The sequence below is a fragment of the Balaenoptera musculus genome, chromosome 4 (genome assembly GCF_009873245.2).
Source record: "Balaenoptera musculus isolate JJ_BM4_2016_0621 chromosome 4, mBalMus1.pri.v3, whole genome shotgun sequence".
Lineage (NCBI taxonomy): Eukaryota > Metazoa > Chordata > Mammalia > Artiodactyla > Balaenopteridae > Balaenoptera > Balaenoptera musculus.
Window position 1 is genome coordinate 10,846,548 of NC_045788.1, and position 25,554 is coordinate 10,872,101.

General features: G+C 39.0%; 1 protein-coding gene across 3 annotated transcripts in view; it reads left to right on the plus strand.

The window, feature by feature from the left end:
• HACL1 (2-hydroxyacyl-CoA lyase 1) overlaps nt 1-23,702 on the plus strand; it is a 45,942-nt gene extending 22,240 nt beyond the window's left edge. The window contains exons 13-19 of one of the 3 annotated variants that reach the window (XR_005019633.1): nt 7,755-7,909; nt 8,325-8,483; nt 9,305-9,412; nt 10,345-10,531; nt 18,818-18,892; nt 21,083-21,119; nt 23,015-23,702. Coding sequence is in view for 2 of the 3 variants with exons in the window: in XM_036849540.1 (XP_036705435.1) it covers nt 7,755-7,909; nt 8,325-8,483; nt 9,305-9,412; nt 10,345-10,531; nt 18,818-18,850 (642 nt within the window). In the remaining variant the exon portion in view is untranslated. Of the gene's footprint in view, nt 1-7,754; nt 7,910-8,324; nt 8,484-9,304; nt 9,413-10,344; nt 10,532-18,817; nt 18,981-19,341; nt 19,975-21,082; nt 21,120-23,014 lie in introns of those variants that run through there. The other 2 variants (XM_036849540.1, XM_036849539.1) reach the window with 2 other exon arrangements.
• Nucleotides 23,703-25,554: the final 1,852 nt, after the last annotated feature.

The window sequence follows — 25,554 nt, forward strand, 5'->3', positions numbered from 1 at the left end:
AACAGTGCAAGAGGGTTCCCTTTTCTCCACACCCTCTCCAGCATTTATTGTTTGTAGATTTTTTGATGATGGCCATTCTGACCGGTGTGAGATGATATCTCACTGTAGTTTTGATTTGCATTTCTGTAATGATTAATGATGTTGAACATTCTTTCATGTGTTTGTTGGCAATTTGTATATCTTCTTTGGAGAAATGTCTGTTTAGGTCTTCTGCCCATTTTTGGATTGGGTTGTTTGTTTTTTTCATGTTGAGCTGCATGAGCTGCTTGTAAATTTTGGAGATTAATCCTTTGTCAGTTGCTTCATATGCAAATATTTTCTCCCATTATGAGGGTTGTCATTTCGTTCTTGTTTATGGTTTCCTTTGCTGTGCAAAAGCTTTTAAGTTTCATTAGGTCCCATTTGTTCATTTTTGTTTTTATTTCCATTTGCCTAGGAGGTGGGTCAAAAAGGACCGTGCTGTGATTTATGTCATAGAGTGTTCTGCCTATGTCTTCCTCTAAGAGTTTGATGGTGTCTGGCTTTACACTTAGGTCTTTAATCCATTTTGAGTTTATTTTTGTGTATGGTGTTAGAGAGTGCTCTAATTTCGTTCTTTTACATGTAGCTGTCCAGTTTTCCCAGCACCACTTATTGAAGAGGCTGTCTTTTCTCCACTGTATATGCTTGCCTCCTTTATCAAAGATAAGGTGACCATATGTGTGTGGGTTTATCTCTGGGCTTTCTATCCTGTTCCATTGATCTATATTTCTGTTTTTGTGCCAGTACCATACTGTCTTGATTACTGTAGCTTTGTAGTATAGTCTGAAGTCAGGGAGCCTGATTCCTCCAGCTCCGTTTTTCTTTCTCCATATTGCTTTGGCTATTCGGGGTCTTTTGTGTCTCCATACAAATTGTGAAATTATTTGTTCTAGTTATGTGAAAAATGCCATTGGTAGTTTGATAGGGATTGCATTGAATCTGTAGATTGCTTTGGGTAGTAGAGTCATTTTCACAATGTTGATTCTTCCAATCCAAGAACATGGTATATCTCTCCATCTATTTGTATCATGTTTAATTTCTTTCATCAGTGTCTTATAATTTTCTGCATACAGGTCTTTTGTCTTCTTAGGTAGGTTTATTCCTAGGTATTTTATTCTTTTTGTTGCAATGGTAAACGGGAGTGTTTTCTTAATTTCACTTTCAGATTTTTCATCATTAATGTATAGGAATGCAAGAGATTTCTGTGCATTAATTTTGTATTCTGCTACTTTACCAAATGCATTGATTAGCTCTAGTAGTTTTCTGGTAGCATCTTTAGGATTCTCTATGTATAATATCATGTCATCTGCAAACAGTGACAGTTTTACTTCTTCTTTTCCGATTTGGATTCCATTTATTTCTTTTTCTTCTCTGATTGCTGTGGCTAAAACTTCCAAAACTATGTTGAATAATGGTAGTGAGAGTGGGCAACCTTGTCTTGTTCCTGATCTTAGTGGAAATGGTTTCAGTTTTTCTCCATTGAGGACGATGTTGGCTGTGGGTTTGTCATATATGGCCTTTATTATGTTGAGGAAAGTTCCCTCTATGCCTACTTTCTGCAGGGTTTTTATCATAAATGGGTGTTGAATTTTGTCAAAAGCTTTCTCTGCATCTATTGAGATGATCATATGGTTTTTCTCCTTCAGTTTGTTAATGTGGTGTATCACATTGATTGATTTGCATATATTGAAGAATCCTTGTATTCCTGGGATAAACCCCACTTGATCATGGTGTATGATCCTTTTAATGTGCTGTTGGATTCTGTTTGCTAGTATTTTGTTGAGGATTTTTGCATCTATGTTCATCAGTGATATTGGCCTGTAGTTTTCTTTCTTTGTGACATCTTTGTCTGTTTTTGGTATCAGGGTGATGGTGGCCTTGTAGAATGAGTTTGGGAGTGTTCCTCCCTCTGCTATATTTGGAAGAGTTTGATAAGGATAGGTGTTAGCTCTTCTCTACATGTTTGCTAGAATTCGCCTGTGAAGCCATCTGGTCCTGGACTTTTGTTTGCTGGAAGATTTTAAATCACAGTTTCAGTTTCAGTGCTTGTGATTGGTCTGTTCATATTTTCTACTTCTTCCTGGTTCAGTCTCAGAAGGTTGTGCATTTCTAAGAATTTGTCCATTTCTTCCAGGTTGTCCATTTTATTGGCATATAGTTGCTTGTAGTAATCTCACATCATCCTTTGTATTTCTGCAGTGTCAGTTGTTTCTTCTCCTTTTTCATTTCTAATTCTGTTGATTTGCGTCTTCTCCCTTTTTTTCTTGATGAGTCTGGCTAATGGTTTATCAGTTTTGTTTATCTTCTCAAAGAACCAGCTTTTAGTTTTATTGATCTCTGCTATCGTTTCCTTTATTGCTTTTTCATTGATTTCTGATCTGATCTTCATGATTTCTTTCCTTCTGCTAACTTTGGGGTTTTTTTGTTCTTTCTCTAATTGCTTTAGGTGTAAGGTTAGGTTGTTTATTTGAAATGTTTCTTGTTTCTTGAGGTAAGATTGTATTGCTATAAACTTCCCTCTTAGAACTGTTTTTGCTGCATCCCATAGGTTTTGGGTTGTTGTGTTTTCATTGTCATTTGTCTCTAGGTATTTTTTTATTTCCTCTTTGATTTCTTCAATAATCTCTTGGTTATTTAATAGTGTATTGTTTAGCCTCCATGTGTTTGTATTTTTTACAGATTTTTTCCTGGAATTGATATCCAGTCTCATAACGTTGTGGTCAAAAGAGATACTTGATGCGATTTCAGTTTTCTTAAATTTACCAAGCTTGATTTGTGACCCAAGATATGATCTATCCTGGAGAATGTTCCATGAGCACTTGAGAAGAAAGTGTATTCAGTTGTTTTTGTTTGGAATGTCCTATAAATATCAGTTAAGTCCATCATGTTTAATGTATCGTTTAAAGCTTGTGTTTCCTTATTAATTTTCATTTTGGATGATGTGTCCATTAGTGAAAGTGGGGTGTTTAAGTCCCCTACTATTATTGTGTTACTGTCGATTTCCCCTTTTATGGCTGTTAGCGTTTGCCTTGTGCATTGAGGTGCTCCTATGTTGGGTGCCTAAATATTTACAATTGTTATATCTTCTTCTTGGATTGATCCCTTCATCATTATGTAGTGTCCTTCTTTATCTCTTGTAATAGTCTTTATTTTAAAGTCTGTTTTGTCTGGTATGAGAATTGCTCCTCCAGCTTTCTTTTGATTTCCATTTGCATGGAATATCTTTTTCCATCCCCTCAGTTTCAGTCTGTATGTGTCCCTAGGTCTGAAGTGGGTCTCTTGTAGACAGCATATATACAGGTCTGGTTTTTTTTGTTTGTTTTTTTTTTTTAATAAATTTATTTATTTATTTATTTATTTTTGGCTGTGTTGGGTCTTCGTTTCTGTGCGAGGGCTTTCTCCAGTTGCGGAGAGCGGGGGCCACTCTTCATCGCGGTGCGCGGGCCTCTCACCATCGCGGCCTCTCTTGTTGCAGAGCACAGGCTCCAGACGCGCAGGCTTGGTAGTTTTGGCTCACGGGCTTAGTTGCTCCGCGGCATGTGGGATCTTCCCAGACCAGGGCTCGAACCCGTGTCCCCTGCACTAGCAGGCAGATTCTCAACCACTTCGCCACCAGGGAAGCCCCCAGGTCTTGTTTTTGTATCCATTCAGCCAGTCTATGTGTTTTGGTTGGAGCATTTAATCCATTTACATTTAAGGTAATTATCAATACGTATGTTCCTATTACCATTTTCTTTATTGTTTTGGGTTTGTTATTGTAGGTCTTTTCCTTCTCTTGTGTTTCCTGCCTAGAGAAGTTCCTTTAGCATTTGTTGTAAAGCTGGTTTGGTGGTGCTGAATTCTCTTAGCTTTTGCTTGTCTGTAAAGGTTTTAATTTCTCCATCAAATCTGAATGAGATCGTTGCTGGGTAGAGTAATCTTGGTTGTAGGTTTTTCTCCTTCATCACTTTAAATATGTCCTGCCGCTCCATTCTGGCTTGCAGAGTTTCTGCTGAAAGATCAGCTGTTATCCTTATGGGCATTCCCTTGTGTGTTATTTGTTGTTTTTCCCTTGCTGCTTTTAATATTTTTTCTTTGTATTTATTTTTTGATAGTTTGATTAATATGTGTCTTGGTGTGTTTCTCCTTGAATTTATCCTGTATGGGACTCTCTGTGCTTCCTGGACTTGATTAACTATTTCCTTTCCCATATTAGGGAAGTTTTCAACTATAATCTCTTCAAATATTTTCTCAGTCCTTTTCTTTTTCTCTTCTTCTTCTGGGACCCCTATAATTCAAATGTTGGTGTGTTTAATGTTGTCCTAGAGGTCTCTGAGACTGTCCTCAATTCTTTTCATTCTTTTTTCTTTATTCTGCTCTGCAGTAGTTATTTCCACTACTTTATCTTCCAGGTCACTTATCCGTTCTTCTGCCTCAGTTATTCTGCTATTGATCCCTTCTAGAGAATTTTTCATTTCATTTATTGTGTGGTTCTTCACTGTTGTGTGTTCTTTAGTTCTTCTAGGTCCTTGTTAAACGTTTCTTGTATTTTCTTCATTCTATTTACAAGATTTTGGATCATCTTTACTATGATTATTCTGAATTCTTTTTCAGGTAGACTGCCTATTTCCTCTTCATTTGTTAGGTCTGGTGGGTTTTTGCCTTGCTCCTTCATCTGCTGTGAGTTTCTCTGTCTTCTCATTTTGCTTAACTTACTGTGTTTGGGGTCTCCTTTTCGCAGGCTGCAGGTTCATAGTTCCTGTTGTTTTTGGTGTCTGTCCCAGTGGCTAAGATTGGTTCAGTGGGTTGTGTAGGCTTCCTGGTGGAGGGGACTAGTGCCTGTGTTCTGGTGGATGAGGCTGGATCTTGTCTTTCTGGTGGGCAGGTCCACGTCTGGTGGTGTGTTTTGGGGTGTCTGTGGCCTTATTGTGATTTTAGGCAGCCTCTCTGCTAATGGAGGGGGTTGTGTTGCTGTCTTGCTAGTTGTTTGGCATAGGGTGTCCAGCACTGTAGCTTGCTGGTCGTTGAGTGAAGCTGGGTCTTGATGTTGAGATGGAGATCTCTGAGAGATTTTCGCCGTTTGGTATTACGTGGAGCTGGGAGGTCTCTTGTGGACCAGTGTCCTGAACTAGGCTCTCCCACCTCAGAGGCACAGCCTTGATACCTGGCTGGAGCACCAAGAGCCTGTCATCCATGTGGCTCAGAATAAAAGGGAGAAAAAAAGGAAAGAAGAAGATAAAATAAAATAAAATAAAATAATTAAAATAAATTATTAAAAAAAATTTTTTTAAAGTGATAAAAAAAAAAGAGAGAAAGAAAGAAGAGAGCAACCAAACCAAAAAACAAATCCACCAATGATAACAAGTGCTAAAAACGATACTAAAAAAAAAAAGGACAGACAGAACCCTAGGACAAATGGTAAAAGCAAAGCTATACAGACAAAATCACACACAGAAGCATACACATACACACTCACAAAAAGAGAAAAAGGGAAAAAAATATGTATATCATTGCTCCCAAAGTCCACCTCCTGAATTTGGGATGATTCGTTGTCTGTTCAGGTATTCCACAGATGCAGGTACATCAAGTTGATTGTGGAGATTTAATCCACTGCTCCTGAGGCTGCTGGGAGAGACTTCCCTTTCTCTTCTTTGTTCGCACAGCTCCTGGGGTTCAGCTTTGGATTTGGACCCACCTCTGCATGTAGGTCACCTGAGGGCATCTGTTCTTTGCTCAGACAGGATGGGGTTAAAGGAGCAGCTGCTTCAGGGGCTCTGGCTCACTCAGGCTGGAGGAGGGAGGGGTACGGAGTATGGGGTGAGCCTGCGGCGGCAGAGGCCAGTGTGACGTTGCACCAGCCTGAGGCGCGCCGTGCATTCTCCCGGGGAAGTTGTCCCTGGATCACAGGACCCTGGCAGTGGTGGGCTGCACAGGCTCCTGGGAGGGGCGGTGTGCATAGTGACCTGTGCTCGCACACAGGCTTCTTGGTGGCGGCAGCAGCAGCCTTAGCGTTTCATGCCCGCCTCTGGGGTCCGCGCTGATAGCCGCGGCTTGTGCCCGTCTCTGCAGCTCCTTTAAGCGGTGCTGTTCATCCCCTCTCCTCGCGCACCAGGAAACAAAGAGGCAAGAAAAAGTCTCTTGCCTCTTTGGCAGCTCCAGACCTTTTCCCGGATTCCCTCCCAGCTAGCTGTGGCGCACTAGCCCCCTTCAGGCTGTGTTCACGCCGCCAACCCCAGTCCTCTCCTTGGGATCTGACCTCCGAAGCCCAAGCCTCAGCTCCCAGCCCCCGCCCACCCCCACGGGTAAGCAGACAAGCCTCTCGGGCTGGTGAGTGCTAGTGGGCACCGATCCTCTGTGCGGGAATCTGTCTGCTTTACCCTCTGCACCCCTGTTGCTGTGCTCTCCTCCGTGGCTCCGAAGCTTCCCCGCTCCACCACCCGCAGTCTCCACCCGCGAAGGGGCTTCCTGGTGTGTGGAAACCTTTCCTCCTTCACAGCTCCCTCCCACTGGTGCAGGTCCCATCCCTATTCTCTTGTCTCTGCTATTTCTTTTTTTCTTTTGCCCTACCCAGGTACGTGGGGATTTTCTTGCCTTTTGGGAGGTCTGAGGTCTTCTGCCAGCGTTCAGTAGGTGTTCTGTAGGAGTTGTTCCACATGTAGATGTATTTCTGATGTATTTGTGGGGAGGAAGGTGATCTCCATGTCTTACTCTTCTGCCGTCTTGAAGCTCCTCTCCAGCTGTTCCTGGTTTTTTTTTTTTTGCTGTTTTGTGTATTCCTCTGCATCTTGGTTCAGCTGGGTGCAGTTTTCTGGGTTCATGTAGTGTTTCTAACTGATGGAATCATTCATAAGCAAATACGAAATTCCAGCTTTACTCATTGTTCCCTAATATATCAGTCGTCTTGGAATAAATTTGCATTTTCCAAACAAGTAGAGTTGTTTCTACATGATTCTTTCTTTCTTTGGAATTTTAATCAATGACTTTCTCCTATCAGGAGCCAGTCTCAGTTTTCTTTCCTGAATGGTATAGTGATTAATTCCTTCTTTTCCATAGGAATCACCTTAGTTTAAGGTGGAAGGATCTTGCCTCTCTTCTCTGGTGCATGAGTATAGGAGGGTCGCTCATCCATCTTGGGTATGATCTCCAGCAGACCAAAGTAGTACAGGTGACGAGGCAGTGGGGCTTTGCTGCTGAAGCTCTAAAAGGCATTTGGCTAGACAAGGGCAATAACCTTGCTGTTTTCCCTCCATTTAGAGACCCTCCAGAGTAGTGGGTGAAGACCCTTTCCATGTGGGGAAAGATTAGATTTTCTAAAACCCTGACTTCATTTTTAATTTTAAATGTAGGGTCATATTTTAGATGAAAATATTCTAGAATAAAATTTTCACTTTTTCTAAGGCAGTGTTTCCCTGAAAGTGCTCAAATAAGACTGTTTAGTTTTGCTTAACCCAGTGTCTTCAGCTATCTTTACTATAGGACGTCTTAGTCTTTAATATGCTAGTGTGCGTTGTGGATCTCCAGGAAGAGGGATATTTCCTGCCTTATTTGATTGTGTCCCAAATTGGGACTGGGACCTATTTTTCTTAGGCTGTCCCCTAGGACTGTTTACAGATTCTCAGAGTCATCATCTAGTGGCCATTTGGGAATTTCATAGCCTTTGGCTGTTGCAAGTAAGTTTGAAAGTAGCTTATTGGTGCTGTTTATTTTCACTGTATCTTAATCTAATTTGATTCTATTTCCCTCTGATATTTTAGGAATTAGCTTTCAAAAAATCCCTGCCTATGAATTATTACACAGTATTCTACCACATTCAAGAACAACTGCCCAGAGACTGTTTTGTGGTGAGTGAAGGAGCAAATACTATGGATATTGGGCGCACTGTACTTCAAAACTACCTTCCTCGTCACAGGTAAAGGAAATTATAATGAATTGGAACGTGTTAAATTAGAAACTACAAAAAGCAGATTGAGAAAACATTTGAAAATTATACGTGGCCAGTGTAAGGACATACTTCATAAAAGTATTCTTAGGTGACGTTTTGTAGTGTTTCTATGCTTGGTATGTCCTGAGATCATGTGATAATTTGTATACTCAGTGTTCGGAGGATATATTCACAGTCTTCCAAGAAATCATGAGTGATTTCTCCCATTCATTTGCTTATCCTTAACAAATTAGTTCCTCACAGTCTAAAAACTTAATAATAAGGAGAATGTTTTATTGTTCTTTATTTTTCCATGAGCCATGTAAAAATGACTAGATTTGTGCCAACCCCACCATCTGTGATATGCCCCAGAGGGTTTCATTTTAGCTCTGTTCCCCAACAGGCTTGATGCTGGTACTTTCGGAACAATGGGAGTCGGTTTGGGATTTGCCATTGCATCTGCTCTAGTGGCTAAAGATAGAAACCCAGGGCAGCGGGTCATCTGTGTGGAAGGAGACAGTGCATTTGGATTTTCTGGCATGGAAGTGGAAACCATCTGCAGGTAAAGCAGCATCCTGAGTCAGCATTTCTTTCTCCAAAATATGAAAAATTATACCCAAGACCCACTTGCCTAACAAATAGTTACCAAGCGTTCACCATGTGGCAGGTGCCCCGTGCATGGCACTGTGCTGTGTCCTGAGAATACTAGGGTAAATACCCTGGGGTCTGTCTCATCCAGGACAGCATGTTCATGATCTCTCTACCACATGCCCAAAACCTGCAAAACTGGGGAGTAGTTTTTAGGTCACTGAAAACAAAGTTCTGGTCTGATAAAAGCTTGTTTTCTGCATGGAGATAGCAGAGCTTGGTGGTTAAAAGAACGGCCTCTGGGTCAGTTGGCCTGGATTTAAATACTGGCTTGACCACATCAGACCCAGGTGACTAGTGTTAAGTCTGTTAACCAAACTTAAGTCTCCTTTAAAGTAGGGATAGGAGTCATACTAGTTCCTACCTTATAGGACAGTTGTGAGGAACAAGTGCTTCAGAGGGAATTAAGTATGGAAGGTGTCATTCTTATTAACTGCCAGATCTGTGAAAACTAAGGGTCAGAAAAGCTCAGTCATTTTCCTGAGATCCGTAGCTGCATAGTGGTGGGACCAGGTCTGCCAGCCACTGTGCATTCTTTCTACTGCTCCATGATGTTTCTGTTAATAATTTGATAGTCTTTATTAGGATAACAAATGCTTAATTTTTGGTCTTACCCTAATATTACAAAAAAGCTTATAGAAAACTATCCATTTTCAAGTTAAAATTTCAATCCAATGAAAAGAAATTGCTTCAGAATGAAAAATGATTTCCTTTATATTTTACTCTCAATTTTAGGTACAACTTGCCAATCATACTTTTGGTGGTGAATAACAATGGAATTTACCAAGGTTTTGATACAGATACTTGGAAGGAAATGTTAAAATTTGGAGATGCTACTACAGTGTAAGTAACCCAGAACAGTGTATATTTATGTTTTCTCATCTATTTTAATCTCTCTTTAAAAAGTCTGCTATACTGGAAACCTTCTCCTGTGGTGTCAGTATTGCTTGTTTTCATGGTCAGCTGCTCTGAAGGACAGGAACCCTGTCTGCATGGTTCCTTTTTGCACAACCATCCTTGACTGGCACTTCAATGAATAGTTTATGATCAGGGAGCCACTGAAGGCTCGGGTGAATGAGTTTCATGTCTGAGCCTTGTTAATGAAAAGGCTTATTGCAAATGCTCCCAGTCCTACTATTCCCACTACACCATGTAGGAATACAGATGTTTACATATTATTTATGATATAGAAGTCTTCCTTCCTTTTACCGCTTAGCTAAATCTTGGTCATTTGATGACAGAGCCAAACTGAGACAGTATTGTGGCTGGCTGTGGGATGAGGAAGTTGTGAATCTGTGAGTCAGCCGCAGGGGAGCAGGCTGTGGGTATGTTTGCTTATGGCTCGCTGACTCTGTTTGTTGTTTTGTTGTTATTTGCTGTTTTGTAGTAACCATTCCTTTTTTCCTCTTTTTTTTGGAGGGGGGATTCATAATAGTTGATGGTGTAGCCTTCACTGCCCAGTATAGTAGCCACTAGCCACATGTGGCTGTTTAAGTTAAATTAAAAATTCACTTCCTCTTTTTAACTAGTCACATTTCAAGTGCTCACCACAACAGGTCACTAGTAACTGCTATACTGGGCAGCACAGATATAAAAATTTCCATCATCACAGAAAGTTCTATTGGACATTGCTATACATACAATAAAAAATGTATGGAAAGTTTAATGTACTGGCATCTCAGTTTACGTAAAAGTATGCCTTTCATTTTAGACGAAATTTTTCCACAAATTATTTTAGAGAATTTTTTCTATTGACTTGTGACCTTCTTTTTCAGGGCCCCTCCAATGTGTCTTCTGCCACAGTCACATTATGAGCATGTCATGACTGCATTTGGAGGCAAAGGGTATTTTGTACAAACACCAGAAGAACTCCAGAAATCCCTGAGGCAGAGCCTGGCAGACACAACTAAACCCTGTCTTATCAACATCATGATTGAGCCGCAAGCCATGCGGAAAGCCCAGGTAAAGATGATTGCTAAGCAGAAAGCAGAAATGCATCTCCCCTCCCACCCCCAAGAGCATCTACCAAATAGAACACCCTGTTATTTACTGAGTTCTGTCTAAACTGTTTCTGAGCTTGTCACTTTCCTTTGTTTGTTCAATGAATATTTGTTGAGGTATGTGTTAGGTGTGCTGTGTCAGGTGCTAAGAATAGCATAGTGAGCAAACCAGGCTCGGCCCTCACCTCATGGAGTTTACTGTCCAGTAGGAGAGTACAGTCCAGTCACCTCTCAACTGAATGTATCACAATAGAGTGAGGCAATTCCTCTGAAGAAAAGAAACCCAGTTCTGAATGAACGTAAAACAAAGGAACCCAAGAGGTGTGTGGAGAAAAGGGAACCCTCCTACACTGTTGATGGGAACGTAAATTTCCATACTGTGGAAAACAGTATGGAGGTTCCTCAAAAAACTAAAAACAGAGTTGCCACATGATCTAGCAGTCCTGCTGCTGGGCATGTATCTGGAGAAAACCATAATTTGAAAAGATACACACACCTCAGTGTTCACTGCAGCACTATTTACAGCAGCCAAGACATGGAAGCAACCTAAATGTCCAATGACAGATGAAGATGTAGTATATATATATATATATATATATATATATATATATATATATATATATATATATATATATATATATATATATATATATATATATATATATATATATATACACACAGTGGAATACTACTCAGCCATAAAAAAGAATGAAATAATGCCATTTGCAGCAACATGGATGGACCTAGAGAGTATCATACTAAGTGAAGTAAGAAAGTGAAAGACAAATACCATATGATACCACTTGTATGTGGAATCTAAAATATGACACAAATGAACTTATCTACGAAACAGAAACAGACAGATATAGAGAACAGACTTATGGTTGCCAAGGTGGAGAGGGAGTGGGGGAGGGATGGATTGGGAGTTTAGGATTAGCAGGTGCAAACTATTATATATAAAATGGGTAAACAACAAGGTCCTACTGTATAACACAGGAAGCTATATTCAAAATTCTATTATAAACCATAATGGAAAAGAATATGAAAAAAAATGTGTGTGTATACACACACACACACACACACACATATATAACTGAATCACTTTGCTGTATAGCAGAAATTAACACAACATTGTAAATCAGCTATACTTCAATAAAATAAATTTAAACAAACAAACAAAAAACCCCACAAAGGAATTCAATTTATATTGAAGTCACCAGGAAGACTTCTCAGAAGTGATGCTTAAACTGAGAGCTGAAGTATAAGTAGGGACAAACTCAGCAAAGAAGCGAGGGAGAAGATGTGCAACGGCTCTTTGGCAGGAGGGAGCACGGCAAGTCCAAGGAATTGAAAGAAAGCCAAAGTGCCTGGAAGACAGAGTGGAGGAGGAAGCACAATGGGATATGAGACTATAATAGGGTAATTTATGCAATTATATTCAGAGTTAGTTACTTTGGCCTTTAAAGCAAAACTACGGTGTATACTATAGCAGTAAAATAAATGACAAAGTGTGTAGTATGTTCCTCTCCCATCCCAGATTAAGTTGCTTTTCATACTTTGTACTCTGATTCTGATCCAGCTACTTTGCTTTCTCTTATATACCTGGCCTCCATGCCTGCACCTTGCATATCAGCTGCTGTTTTCAGTGTTTTACTTTTTTTCAAGTAGTTTCTGTCTTGGTTCTTTATACATGTATCTGCTGTTAGATTTTTTTTCTTTTTTGAACAAGGCAGGCAGTGGACAAATGGGCAGAACAGATACCTGGAAAATCAATGAAATGTAAATTAATTTGGAAACTATGAAATATATAGAATTCTACTGAAATTCTGTTTCTATAAGACAGATATCAAGGACGTTGGTGAAAGGAAAAAAGGGGAACTACAAAACAGCCAGAAAACAGCAAAATGGCAATAAGTACATACCTATCAATAATAACTTTAAGTATTAATGGATTCGATTTTTGAATCAAAATAAATAGAGTGGCTGAATGGATAAAAATAAGGCACATCTATATGCTGCCTATAAGAGACTCACTTCAGATATAAGGACACAAAGAGACTGAAAGTGAAGAGATGGAAAAAGATAATTCATACAAATGGAAACCAAAAGAAAGCTGGGGTAGCTATACTTATATCAGATAAAATAGACTTTAAAACAAAGACTGTAATAAGGGACAAAGAAGGGCATTGCACAATGATAAAGGGGTCAGTCCAACAATAGGACATAACATTTGTAAATATGCATGCACACAACATAGGAGCGCATATATACATATGTAAATATTAACAGACCTAAAAGGAGAAATAGACAGCAATACAATAATAGTAGGAGACTTTAATACCCACTTACATCAATGGATAGCTCATCCAGACAGAAAATCAGTTAGGAAACATCAGCCTTAAATGACACATTAGAACAGATGGCCTTAACAGATATATTCAGAACATTCCATCCAAAAGCAGCAGAATACACATTCTTCAAGTGCACGTGGAATGTTCTCCAAGATAGATCATATGTTAGGCCACAAAACAAATCTTCATATATTTAAGAAGATTAAAATCATATCAAGCATCTTTTCCAACCACAGTGGTGTGAAACTAGAAATGAATTACAAGAAGAAAACTAGAAAATTCACAAATATGTGGAGATAAAACAGCATGCCACTGAACAACCAAGGGGTCGAAGAAGAAATCAAAAGAAAAACTTTTAAATGTCTTTGAGACAAATGAAAATGGAAATACAACATATCAAAATTTATGGGACACAGCAGAAGCAGTTCGAAGAAGGAGGTTCATAGCAGTAAAAGCCTACCTCAAAAAACAACAACAAAAAAAATCAAACAACCTAACTTTACACCTGAGGGAACTAGGAGAAAAACAAAGCCCAAAGTTAGTCGAAGGAAGGAAATAACAAAGATCAGAGCACAAATAAATGAAATAGAGCCTAAAAAGACAATAGAAAAGACCACTGGACCTAAGAGCTGATTCTTTAAAAAGATAAAATTGACAAAGCTTTAGCTAGACACACCAAGAAAAAAAGAGAGAGGACTCAAATAAATAAAATCAGAAATGAAAGATGAGCCATTACAACTGATACCATGGAAATACAAAATTTCATAGAGACTACTATGAACAATTATATACCAATAAATTTGACAACCTAGAATAAATGGATAAATTCCTAGAAACATATAACCTCCCAAGACTGAGTCATGAAGAAATAGAAAATCTGAACAGACCGATTACACGTTAGGAGATTGAATCAGTAATCAGAACCTCTCAAACAAAAGTCCAGGACCAGATGGCTTCATTGGTGAATTCTACCAAACATTAAAAGCAGAATTAATATCAATTCCTCTCAAATTCTTCCAAAAATTAAAGGAGGAAGGGACACTTCCAAAGTCATTTTTACAAGGCCAGCATTACCCTGATAACCAAAACCAGACAAAGATACCACAAGAAAAGAAAATTACAGGCCAGTATCCCTGATTAACATAGATGTAAAAATCCTTAATAAAACATTAGCAAACCAAATTCAACAATACATTAAAAGGATTATATACCATGATCAAGTGAGATTTATTCCAGGTATGCAAAGATGGTTCGATATCTACAAATCAATCAATGTGGTACACTTCGTTAACAAAATGAAGGATAAAAATCATATGATCATCTCAACAGATACAGAAAAAAACATTTGACAAAATTCACCATCTATTTATGATTAAAAAATCTCAACAAAGGGGTTATAGAGGGAACATACCTCAACATAATCAAGGTCATGTGTCACAAGCCCACAGCTAAGATCATATTTAACAGTGAAAAGCTAAAGCTTCCTCTAAGATCAGGACCAAGACAAGGATGCTCAGTCTTGCCACTTTTATTCAACATGGTATTGGAGGCCCTATCCAGAGCAATTAGGCAAGAAAAAGAAATGAAAAGCATCCAAATTCGAAGCAAAGAAGTAGAAGTATTACTATTTGCAGATGGCGTGACATTATATATAGAAAACCCTAAAAACTCCACTGAAAAACTATTATAATAAATTCAGTAAAGTTGTAGGATACAAAATTAACACACAGAATTCTGTTGTGTTTCTATACAGTAACAACAAACTATCAGAGAAATTAAGAAAATGATCTCATTTACAACTGCATCAAAAAAGAATAAAATACCTAGGAATAAATTTAACCAAGGAGATGAAAGATCTGTACACTGAAAACTATAAGACATTAATGAAAAAAATTGAAGAAGGCACAAAGAAATGGAAACTATTCCATGCTCTCGGATTGGAAGAATTCATATTGTTAAGCTGTCCATACTACCCAAAGCAATATGCAGATTCAGTGCAATCTCTTATCAGAATTTTAATGGCATTTTTCACAGAAATAGAACAAACAATCCTAAAATTTGTGTGGAACCACAAAAGACCTCAAATAGCCAGAGCAATCTTAGAAAGAACAGAACTGGAGGCATTAAATTACTTGATTTCAAAATATATTACAAAACTTTATTAATCAAAACAGTATGGTATTGGCATTAAAACAGACACATAGATCAATAGAACAGAATAGAGACCCCAGAAATACAGCCATGCATATATGATCAGTTAATTTATGACAAAGGAGAAAAGAATATACGGTGGGGTAAGGACAGTCTCTTCAGTAAATGCTGTTGAGAAAACTAGGCAGCCACATGCAAAAGAATGAAAATGGACCACGATCTTACACTATACACAATAACTCAAAATGGATGAAAGATTTGAATATAAGACCTGAAACCGTAAAATTCCTAGAGGAAAACTGACAGTAAGCTCCTTGACGCTGGTCTTGGAGATAATTTTTTGAATTTGACACAAAAGGTAAGGCAACAAAAGCAAAAATAAAGTGGGACCACCTCAAACTAAAAAGCTTCTGCACAGTAAAGGGAATTGTCAACAAAACAAAAAGGCAACCTATTGAATGGGAGAAAATATTTGAAATCATATTGTCTGACAAGGGGTTAATATCCAAAAAATATAAAGAACTCATTTAACTCAATAGCAAAAAACAATCCAATTAAAAAATGGGCAGAAAATATGAATTGACATTTTTCCAAAGAAGACACACAGATGGTCACCAGGTACATGAAAAGATGCTCAGCATCACTAATCATCAGGGAAATGCAAATCAAAACCACAATGAGGTATCACCTCATACATGTTAGAATGGCTGTTATCAAAAGACAAGAAATAAGTGTTGGCAAGGATGTGGAGAAAAGGGGAATCCTTGTGCCCTCTTGGTGGCAATATAAATACATGCAGCCATTATGGAAAGCAATATAGAGTTTCCTCAAAAAATTAAATGCAAAACTACCATGTTATCCAGCAATTCCACTTCTGTGTATTTATGGGAAGAAAATTAAAACACTAACTCTAAAAGATACATGCACTTCCTTGTTTATTGCAGCATTATTTACAGTAGCCAAGATATGAAACAGTCTACAATGGATGACTGGATAAAGAAAATGTGGTGTATATATACACAATGGATTATTATTTAGCCATAAAAAAAGAATGAAATCTTAGCATTGCAACAACGTGGATGGGCCTTGAGGGCGTTATGCTGTATGACTTAAGTCAGATAGAGAAAGACAAGTATCATATGATCTCTCTTATGGAACCTAGAACAAACAAAAAAACCAAGCTCATAGATACAGAAAACAGATTGGTGGTTGCCAGAGTTGGGGGGTGGGGAATGGGCAAAATGGGTGATGGGGGTCAAAAGGTATAAACTTCCAGTTATAAAATAAAGACATCGGAGATGTAATGCACAGCATGGTGACTGTAGTTAATAATACTGCATTGCATATTTGAAAGTTGCTAAGACAATAGATATTAAAAGTTCTCATTACAAGAAAAATTTCTGTGATTATATATGGTGATGGATGTTAACTAGATTTATTGTAGTGATCATGTCTCGATGTGTATAAATATCAAATCATTATGTTGTATACCTGAAACTAATATAAGGTTGTCTATTATACTTCAATTAAAATTTAGAAAGAGAGAAAGAGAGAGGCTTTGGCATAGCCTCTCATAGGCTCTTCTCATAGCAGAGAGAAGAGATGCTTAAGAAGAAGCATGGTGATGGGGATGGTGACCACAGAAAGGCTAGGCCAGAAAGGTGATGGGGTAGGTGGCATTAGCAGGGATTTATGTGGAGCAAGCAGGCAGACTGTTTTCAGGTAGGATTAACAACTTTCAGAACTTACTTAGTACCTTTGTGGGTTTATTGATTGCCTTGGAAAAAAAAAATTATTTGTTGAAATGATTTCTGCAAGCTAGACACCCAATAGATAGGTTTTAAAATCGCATGTCATTTATCTGTAGCTGAGTATTGCTTTTCAGTAGCTGGGATGTCAGTTTTGCAACCAGGATGCCCTCCTCCTGGCATCAGGGCATCAGAGCACTAAGGAAACTAAAGCCACAAGAGGCTTGGTAAGCACGTTCAGAGCACACAGACAAAATAGACTTGAGACCTGTGTTAGTCACAGAAGGGCCCTAATTGATTATCCCTTCTCTGCTAATGCCTTTCTAAATGATCTGCTTCTAATGGTCTATTCTCTGAATCCTCTATGAATTTGGGCGGTATTGCTGGAGAATACAAGTTATTTCCTCTTGTATAATTTCATGAGGATTATCCTTGTATTTTTTGCATCTACCACTTCAACATTATTTATCTTCATTCCAGTAGAATTCCCCATATATTATAGTTTCTAAGCTGTTTATTTTTCATTGATTGTGTGCCCATTACCATTTGGCATTTTTTAAAAATGAAGTATAGTTGATTTTGCAATATCATGTTTTAGGTGTACAACATAGTGATTCAATATTTTTATAGATTATACTTTCATAAAATTATTCATAAAGTTATTATTAAATATTGGCTATATTCTCTGTGCTGTGCAATATATCCTTGTAGCTTATTTATTTTATACATAGTAATTTGTGTCTCTTAATCTCATACCTCTATCTTGTCCCTCCCCCCATCCCTCTCCCCACTGGTGACCACTAATTTGTTGTCTGTATCTGTGAGTCTGAAAAGATACATGCACCCTAGTGTTCATAGCAACATTATTTACGATAGCCAAGATATGGAAGCAACCTAAGTGTCCATCGACAGAGGAATGGATAAAGAAGATGTGGTATAGATATACAATGGAATATTACTCAGCCATAAAAAGATGGAAATTCCATGATCTGCAACAACATGGATGGACCTAGAGGATATTATGCTTAGTGAAATAAGTCAGACAGAGAAAGAAAAACACTGTATATTATCACTTATATGTGGAATCTAAAATAAAACAAATGACTATAACAGAAGAGAAACAGACTCACAGATATAGAGAGCAAACTAGTGGTTACCATTTGTCATCAGTTCATGGTGTAGCTGCCTGCTTCCTGCTGTAGATACAGGGAAGACCTCATCTCTGCAGCTGCCTGTGTCCAGGCCACATGGGTAGGATGGTCTTAGTCCTGGGCAAGGCTTCCATGCACTGCTCTTTCTCCTCAAGCTCTTCTTAGACATGGGAGCTTGCGGTCGGTCCTCTTTGGGCCTCCTTCATCCCCTCTCTCTCTTTTGTTTTTTTTTTTAAATTTTTATGGGAGTATAGTTGATTTACAATGTTGTGTTAGTTTCTACTGTGCAGCAAAGTGAATCAATTATACATACACATATATCCACTCTTTTTTAGATTCTGTTCCCATATAGGACATTACAGAGTATTGAGTAGAGTTCCCTGTGCTATACAGTAGGTTCTTATTAGTTATCTATTTTATATTTAATACTGTGTATATATGTCAATCCCAATCTCCCAGTTTATCCTTCTCCCCCTTTTCCCCTTTGGTAACCGTAAGTTTTTTTCTACATCTGTGACTCTATTTCTGTTTTGTAGATTCCTCTCTTCTTTTGCATGTACTTCTGGTTCTTTCAGACTCTAGTTTTTTTGTGCCCTGATTACTGTTAATGGGGGAAGATCCAGAAAGTGATGTTAGGTTGTTTTGTAGGACAAGACACCAAGATTCACTAATGGATTTTTAGCTCCTTTTTGGGAAAAGCTCTAGACCAAAGACAAACTTCACTTTACCACCACTGTGGCTAGTGTGGTTATAGTGGGACTTTTAGATTTTAGAGCAAGCAAAACAGGTTATAGTTTGACACAGTTATTTCTTTTGACTGAATGTTTGTTGTCTTTTCTTTTTCTAGGATTTTCACTGGCTGACCCGCTCTAATATGTAAATAAAGATGCCAATGAGTGACTTGAGGAGTTTTCTCTTTCCCGTAAGATGGAATTTTATTTTCCACAGCAAAATTACTATAATGTTAAAATTGTTCTGCAAAGAAAAATAAAAAACATTTCTAAATGACATTTTATAGTGCAGGAATTGATTAAAAACATAAAAAGATACCAGTATTCTACCACAGAAATAACCATTTACAGATGAAAGAAGGGGTTTATTAAATAGCATCATAACTGGTTTATTGAATGACACATCAGTATTCTTTTAAGTAAATCCATTCTTAAAGTCACATATCTTTTAATAACATCTTCGAAGAAAAAAGCTTCAAGAACTATGCAATGTAGAGGCATGTTCAGTAAGTTGGGGTACCTAGACTATCTCTCCTTCATAGTTTATCCATTGACCACTTCCTACCTTAGTCTAACCAGTATTTAACGGGGCTTGTTCTACATTTTATGAGTTGGGTTTTTGTTCCGTTTTGTTTTTCAGGAAAGAACTTACTAAGCCAAAGGAGAAATCACACCACACCCAAACTAATAATTTCAGGGTATATTTGGATTATCAACCTTAGTTTATGTGTACCACATTGAGACCAACAGAATCAACAGCCTTAATATATAAAGAACTCTTATAAATAAGAAAAATATTAATGCACTAATAGAAAAATGGGCAAAGGGCATGAATGCACAATTAACAGAAAAACACAAATGATCAATAAAAGTATGAGTATGAATACAAATGAGTACGTAAGTTAAATAGAAAACCCTTTTTTTTACCCCAGCCACTTAGCAAAGCACTTTTTAAATTATAATTTTCAGCGTTTGGTGAGGGTGAAGTGAAGAGGAGAGTGCTGTGCTGGGGTGGAAGATGAAATTGGTACAAATTCCATAGAGGAATTCTAGCATTGCTTGTATTTGCAATCATAAAATGTTCATACCCCATAACTTTTGACCCAGTGGGCCTATTTCAAGAATGTATTTTAAAGAAATAGTAAAATATTTGGTCAAATATTTATATATAAGGCCATTCAACATAGTTTTATTTAGGAACAACCACAATGTTTAATAATAAGACATTGGTTATGTAAATTATGATCTGTCAACATCCTAAAATAAAAATTGTGTTAAAGAATGAATATTTATTAATGGAGAAATAATCACAGCTATAAAAATGGATGGGTCCAGGTCAGGATATACATCTTTACTCAAATACATACATAGAGAAAAAGGGTGGGCACAAAATAAACTAAAATTTCAGTATAACTTGGTGATGGGATTTAAGTAATTTTTATTTCCTTCTTATGTTTTTTCCTACTTTTATAAGATTTTAAAGTAAAAATAATTATGTAATTGTATTACCAGAAACAGACATTGTTTTAAGAAAATATTAGAAATGGAAAAGTATCACTTATTATCAGGGTCATTCTTGTTTATTATCCGCAGTTTTATATATGAGTTGGAGTGTAGGACTTTATATCCAAGTTCAGCTAGTTTGACTGTACCATACACATCAGACTTATATCCGTTGGCTAGTTAGGGGCCTGAGTGACCTCCACAATGTCGTGGACTCCAGCTTCGAGGTGTGAACCCAGGAGATACTTGAAGGGAGCTGTGGCTTTACCTGACAGGCCCTTGATATCAGGCCCCCTGGCAGGTCCTCTTATGTAGTTCTGAGATACAGACTAGAGAGCCTGGGCTGCGGAAGAGCATAGGGAATATCCAAGGAGGACAGAGAGTGGGCGGCTTATGTAATCTCATCAGTGTCCTACTCTGCCCGTGGACACTGGCCTCTGGCGGCCAAGTGCAATGTAAGATTTTGCTGAAAGGTTGAGGGCTTGATGAATATTTGTGAGTTGAACTATATAAATCTGGATACTAGATGTAATTTGGGGAAAAGGCTCCTTCTCTAGTCATATTATCTCAAGAGAGAAAAAAAGTTGGCAGGTTAATAGGCTGACCAGCAGAGGTCAGTCTGAACAAAGATCAGATTAGTCCAGGAGCACTGTCCACTGACTGCCTGCTTTATAAATGGGATCTTTCCTTAGAAGGATAAGATATTGAATAAGCCCCTCTAAAATGAATCTGTTGGTTGATAGTCAAAGTTTACTTGGTAAATATTTTGTATCCCCTAGTTTAATAAGGAACATTCTTACGTGATCCTAGTATGTTGAATACTCAAGTGCCTCATAAAAACTGAACTTTGAAAGATTATGGTTGTTTTCTTAATTTAGGAACGATGAGAATTCAGGCTTGGAAATGACTTATCAGGTTAGTTCCTCTACTGATATTCTTTCCCAAACCTTTCATACTTCATGGGGTTGTCTAGGGGTTCAAGAAGTTATCCAGAAGCCCAGTGCCCGGTATATAGAAGGCACTCAATAAATGCCATTGTGTTTTAGGAAGATGCAACTTTAGAGAAGAGGAGAATGCTGGCTCTAATTGTGTCCTATTTAGCAGTGTGGTTTCACTTTGCAAGTAAATGGGTCTTATTTCCCAAATAGATGAGTCATGTCCTGGAAGACAGAGGCTGTGTGTTTTTACTTCCTTAAACAGCCACCGGCTCACTGGATAATAGCTGAATGAGAATTCATGATGTTTGGAAATAGCTCAGTGGATATTTTCTATGGTTATTTCACATATGCACCTCTGACGTAGCTCAGCTTATTATGTGACTTGAGTATGTTTTCCTTAGGGAAAAAGGTCTCAAATCTGTTACAAAGAAATAATAGGATTTTGAACACCAAAGGAAAATGAAAATAATATTGCTTCCAAAAATGTATTTGTTCTTTTACTACTTTTAACTGAATTATAAGAAACATACAATATTGTATTAGTTTCAGGTGTACAACATGGTGATTTGATATTTTTATACATTATGAAATGGTCACCACAATAAGACCAGTTACCATCTGTCACCATACAAAGTTGTTACAATATTAGTGATTATGTTCCCTATGTGTACATTACATCCTCATGACTTATTTATTTTATAGCTGGAAGTTTTTACCTCTTAAACCTTGTCCCCTATTTCATCTATCCTTCCACCCTCCTTCCTTCTGGCAACCACCAGTTTATTCTCCGTATCCATGAGTCTGTTTTATTTTGTTTGTTCATTTGTTTTGTTTTTTAGATTCCACATGTAAGCGAAATCATACAGTATTTGTTTTTCTCTGTTTGACTTACTTAGCATACCACCCTCCAGATCTATCCATATTGCTGCAAATGGCAAGATTTCATTCTTTGTATGGCTGAGTAGTAGTATATTGTATATATTAACACCATATCTTCTTTATCCAGTCATCTATGAACAGACATTGAGGTTGTTTCCATACCTTGGCTATTGTAAATAATTCTGCAATGAACATAGGGGTGCATATATCTTTTTGAATTAATGTTTTTATTTTCTTTGGATAAATACCCAGAAGTGGAATTGCCGGATTGTATGGTAGTTCTATTTTTAGTTTTTTGAGGAACCTCCATACTGTTTCCCATAGCGGCTGCACCAACTTCCTTTACTATTTTTAAGACACTTCTCTAGGCAGTGGGGAAGCAGTGCACTGCCATGAAGAAGTGGCACATGATTAAAGTATTGATAAATGCAAACTTAGAGTGACTAGGATGGAATTTCATATGAGTGTGTTAAGAAAGTTGGAAACCAGTTAAATTCCAGATGGGAATTATGACTGAGAAACTCTGGTAAAACTGACTCTGCTGACTGCTGTGGAGAGTGAAATGTATACAGATGACGTTTGAATCATCTGGTGTTTTCTGGTTGCATTTGCTGCTGCTCATCTGAATAGTGGAGTAATGTGCATAAAGGAAGCTGAAGATCCTGTGAAATCCTCCCAAAGATGAGGTGCAGATTAAAGTACACCTTGGGTTCAGATCTGACAGGCACGGCTGCCTAAGCCTCTGGTTTTCACTGGATTATCTTGGCTCGTCCCTCCCCTCCAAGGCCTTTTCTTCTAGGAGAGAGGCTAGCTGGTCAGTGAACCCATGGTAAATCCAGGTTGTGTGGTTACCCCTGCAGTTAGGGAGCAGAGAGAAAAGGCACAGCGAGAAACCCCTGGATCTCCAGTTTCAAAGTTTGAAGGGAACACTTTAAATTTTGACTCAGGCCTGGAAATATCCAGAGATGGCATCATCCATGATCTTCTTCCCAGGGGTCACTGGAGCCAGCTCTGTGGAGTGCTTAATCTACAGCTACCTGGTTCGTCCTGAGGCTCATTCTCTGGTCCCAGCGTGTTCCCAGGTACTGCCTCCTCACCCCAGTGATCAGGGAGGGCTCAGGAAATCAGACCCGCTTTCACCCTAGCCTGAGCTCTGTGTGCTCCCCGCCGTTTGCCGTGTGGTATCAGCCATGTTGTCACCTCTTCCATGAAGCCGTCCTCTCTCCCAGCCCTCCTACAGCACCCTGCGTGTACCTTTTTCACTACTCACGATATTCATGATGCATCGAATTCCCATCTCCCTTCCCACCTCGACCGAGTGCCTGTGTACCCAGACGTCACCCACCCCTCGTCTTCCAGGGCCTGCGTCCTCCTGCTCTGTTTGGCGAGCTCCTCTGTGGGCTCCGCCTTGAAGAATCTACATATTGCTAAGTGTATATAGTGATATGTACATCACGGACATTTTCTTGCAGGGGTGGCGACCTGGGGGGGTTTATATCACAAAAGCCGTGGCAGACGATTCTGAGGGTGCAGCGTGGAGAGGTGAGACACCGAGGAGCAAAGCCCAGCCCTGGTGCCTGGGTTAGACAAACCCCACCGCCTTACAGCCGTGTAGGGGTGGGGTCTGGGCCTCGAGGCCCTGACGGAACTGGGCCAAGTTCCTCCTCCAAATGGAGGTCAGAAGTAAAGTTGAGTTACTGGAAATAAATATTTCTTTCACACTTGAGTGCTGTGCGCTGAAATTTACATCCACTACACTCCTAACTCCATTTCGTAACTCATAGTGCCGTTCTCGTCCCCCGCCCTTCGTCCACAGTCCAGCTGTCCCCTCTCCCCATCACTCTGCCAATGTCATTCTTCTTCAGAGCTTTCATGCTTGTCTTCATTTGATTATTTTTCTGTATTAACTCTAGTAGCACACAAAATCTAGTATTTTCATTGGAGTACATTTTAAAATTTAGTGCATTAATAGAAGGACTTCACATTCAGCAAGGCCAACAGATGAGGAGACGATTGCCAAGAAAAGATAGTTTCTTACTCACAGTTCTGGAGAGGAGAGGGTCACCGTGCAGGGCTGCACAGGGAAAGGGTGAGGGTGGTCTCTGGGCACAGAGAAAGAGGCAACTTACAGCTGAAGCCTTTACCGTGCTGTCCTTGGAAAGAAACAGGTGAGGCAGATTAAGCAGGTTTAGGATTGGCTAGTTTGAACAATATCCATGGGCTCCAGGGTGCAGGGGCTGCCCCCTGGCATCTGGTACCTGACCCTGTGGTGATTAGGGCAGGGAGATAAGAGGCCTGGAATGTGAGCGCCCAATACAGAGCACTATAAAGAGGGAGGTTGGGATCCTGGGCTCAGGGTTGATTTGCATATAAAAAGAGAGTTGTTTGCCAACCGGGAACTAGCTAACCTGGGAGGGGCAGTCTCTGGGGTCAGCAAGGCCCAGGTGTCAAAGCATCAGCATTACAGAAAATAAGATGTGGTTAATACAGAGTGGCGTTAAATGCATATGTATTAAATATTGTATTAAATATGAATATTTGGATAATTGGTTCTTAAAATTTTATTTATATTCAAGAATAAGGTATCTTTGAATTTATTAAAGTATTTTTTCTGTTCCTCCATGGAGTTTTAAAATTCTCATCCTATTGGCACTACACAACTTTTGTTAAACTTGTTCCTAGACATTATTCTGTTTTGTCACTATTGTAAATAAGTTCTTATCTTCCACTATATTTATATTTGGCTGTTGTTTGCATATTTTGTGTACTAATTCCGTACCTTAATGAATTCTCTCTAACCTCTTCTTCCTTTCTCTCATCTGGTGGCATTGGCTAGTACTTCCAGAGCAATGCTAAATGGTACTGATGACCGTGGACCACTTCCTTCTAGGTGTTTTAGAATCAGGATATCGTTTATGTGCTCTCTTCCTTCGCGGGGAGCAAAAGATGGCAAGAAAATCTCCCCACAAAGAGTTACTGAGGGTGCAGGGCTTGAATATCTTCCCCAAGGGACATAAGATGGGGGAAGAATCCAAACTGTTGTGTGTACTTGTGGTCACCTGCAACAAAAAGTGACTTCTTGGCAGTTGAATTAGGGCAAATGGGAGTGCTAGTCAATTACTTGCCACTTGGACTTCCTTCCTTCATGGCACTGAGACCAGTGACGAAGGCAAACATATTGCCTCTGTCATCTGCACCTTCAGAATCTCAGGCCAAGGTCCCCAGGTGAATCAGCAGAAGGTGACCTCCTTTGCTCCCTCTTCCACCCATGGGGCTGTGTGCGTGGCTGGGGCACCGGTGGGGAGAGGCATTACTTTAGTCCAGGTCCTTTGAGAAGCAGATCCCAAGATGGGATTAAACGTGAGAATTTTATTAAGGGAAACATCTGTGTGAGAGGAAATGGGAGGGGCTGGGAAGGCTGGGAGGGCCATCAGACGCGACGAAGACCGGACCCCAGGAAAGGAGGGCAGGAAGGAAGGTTGGGTGGGAGCACCCTGGTTGCCATGCAGTCCAAGGAAGCTTTGGCAAGGCTT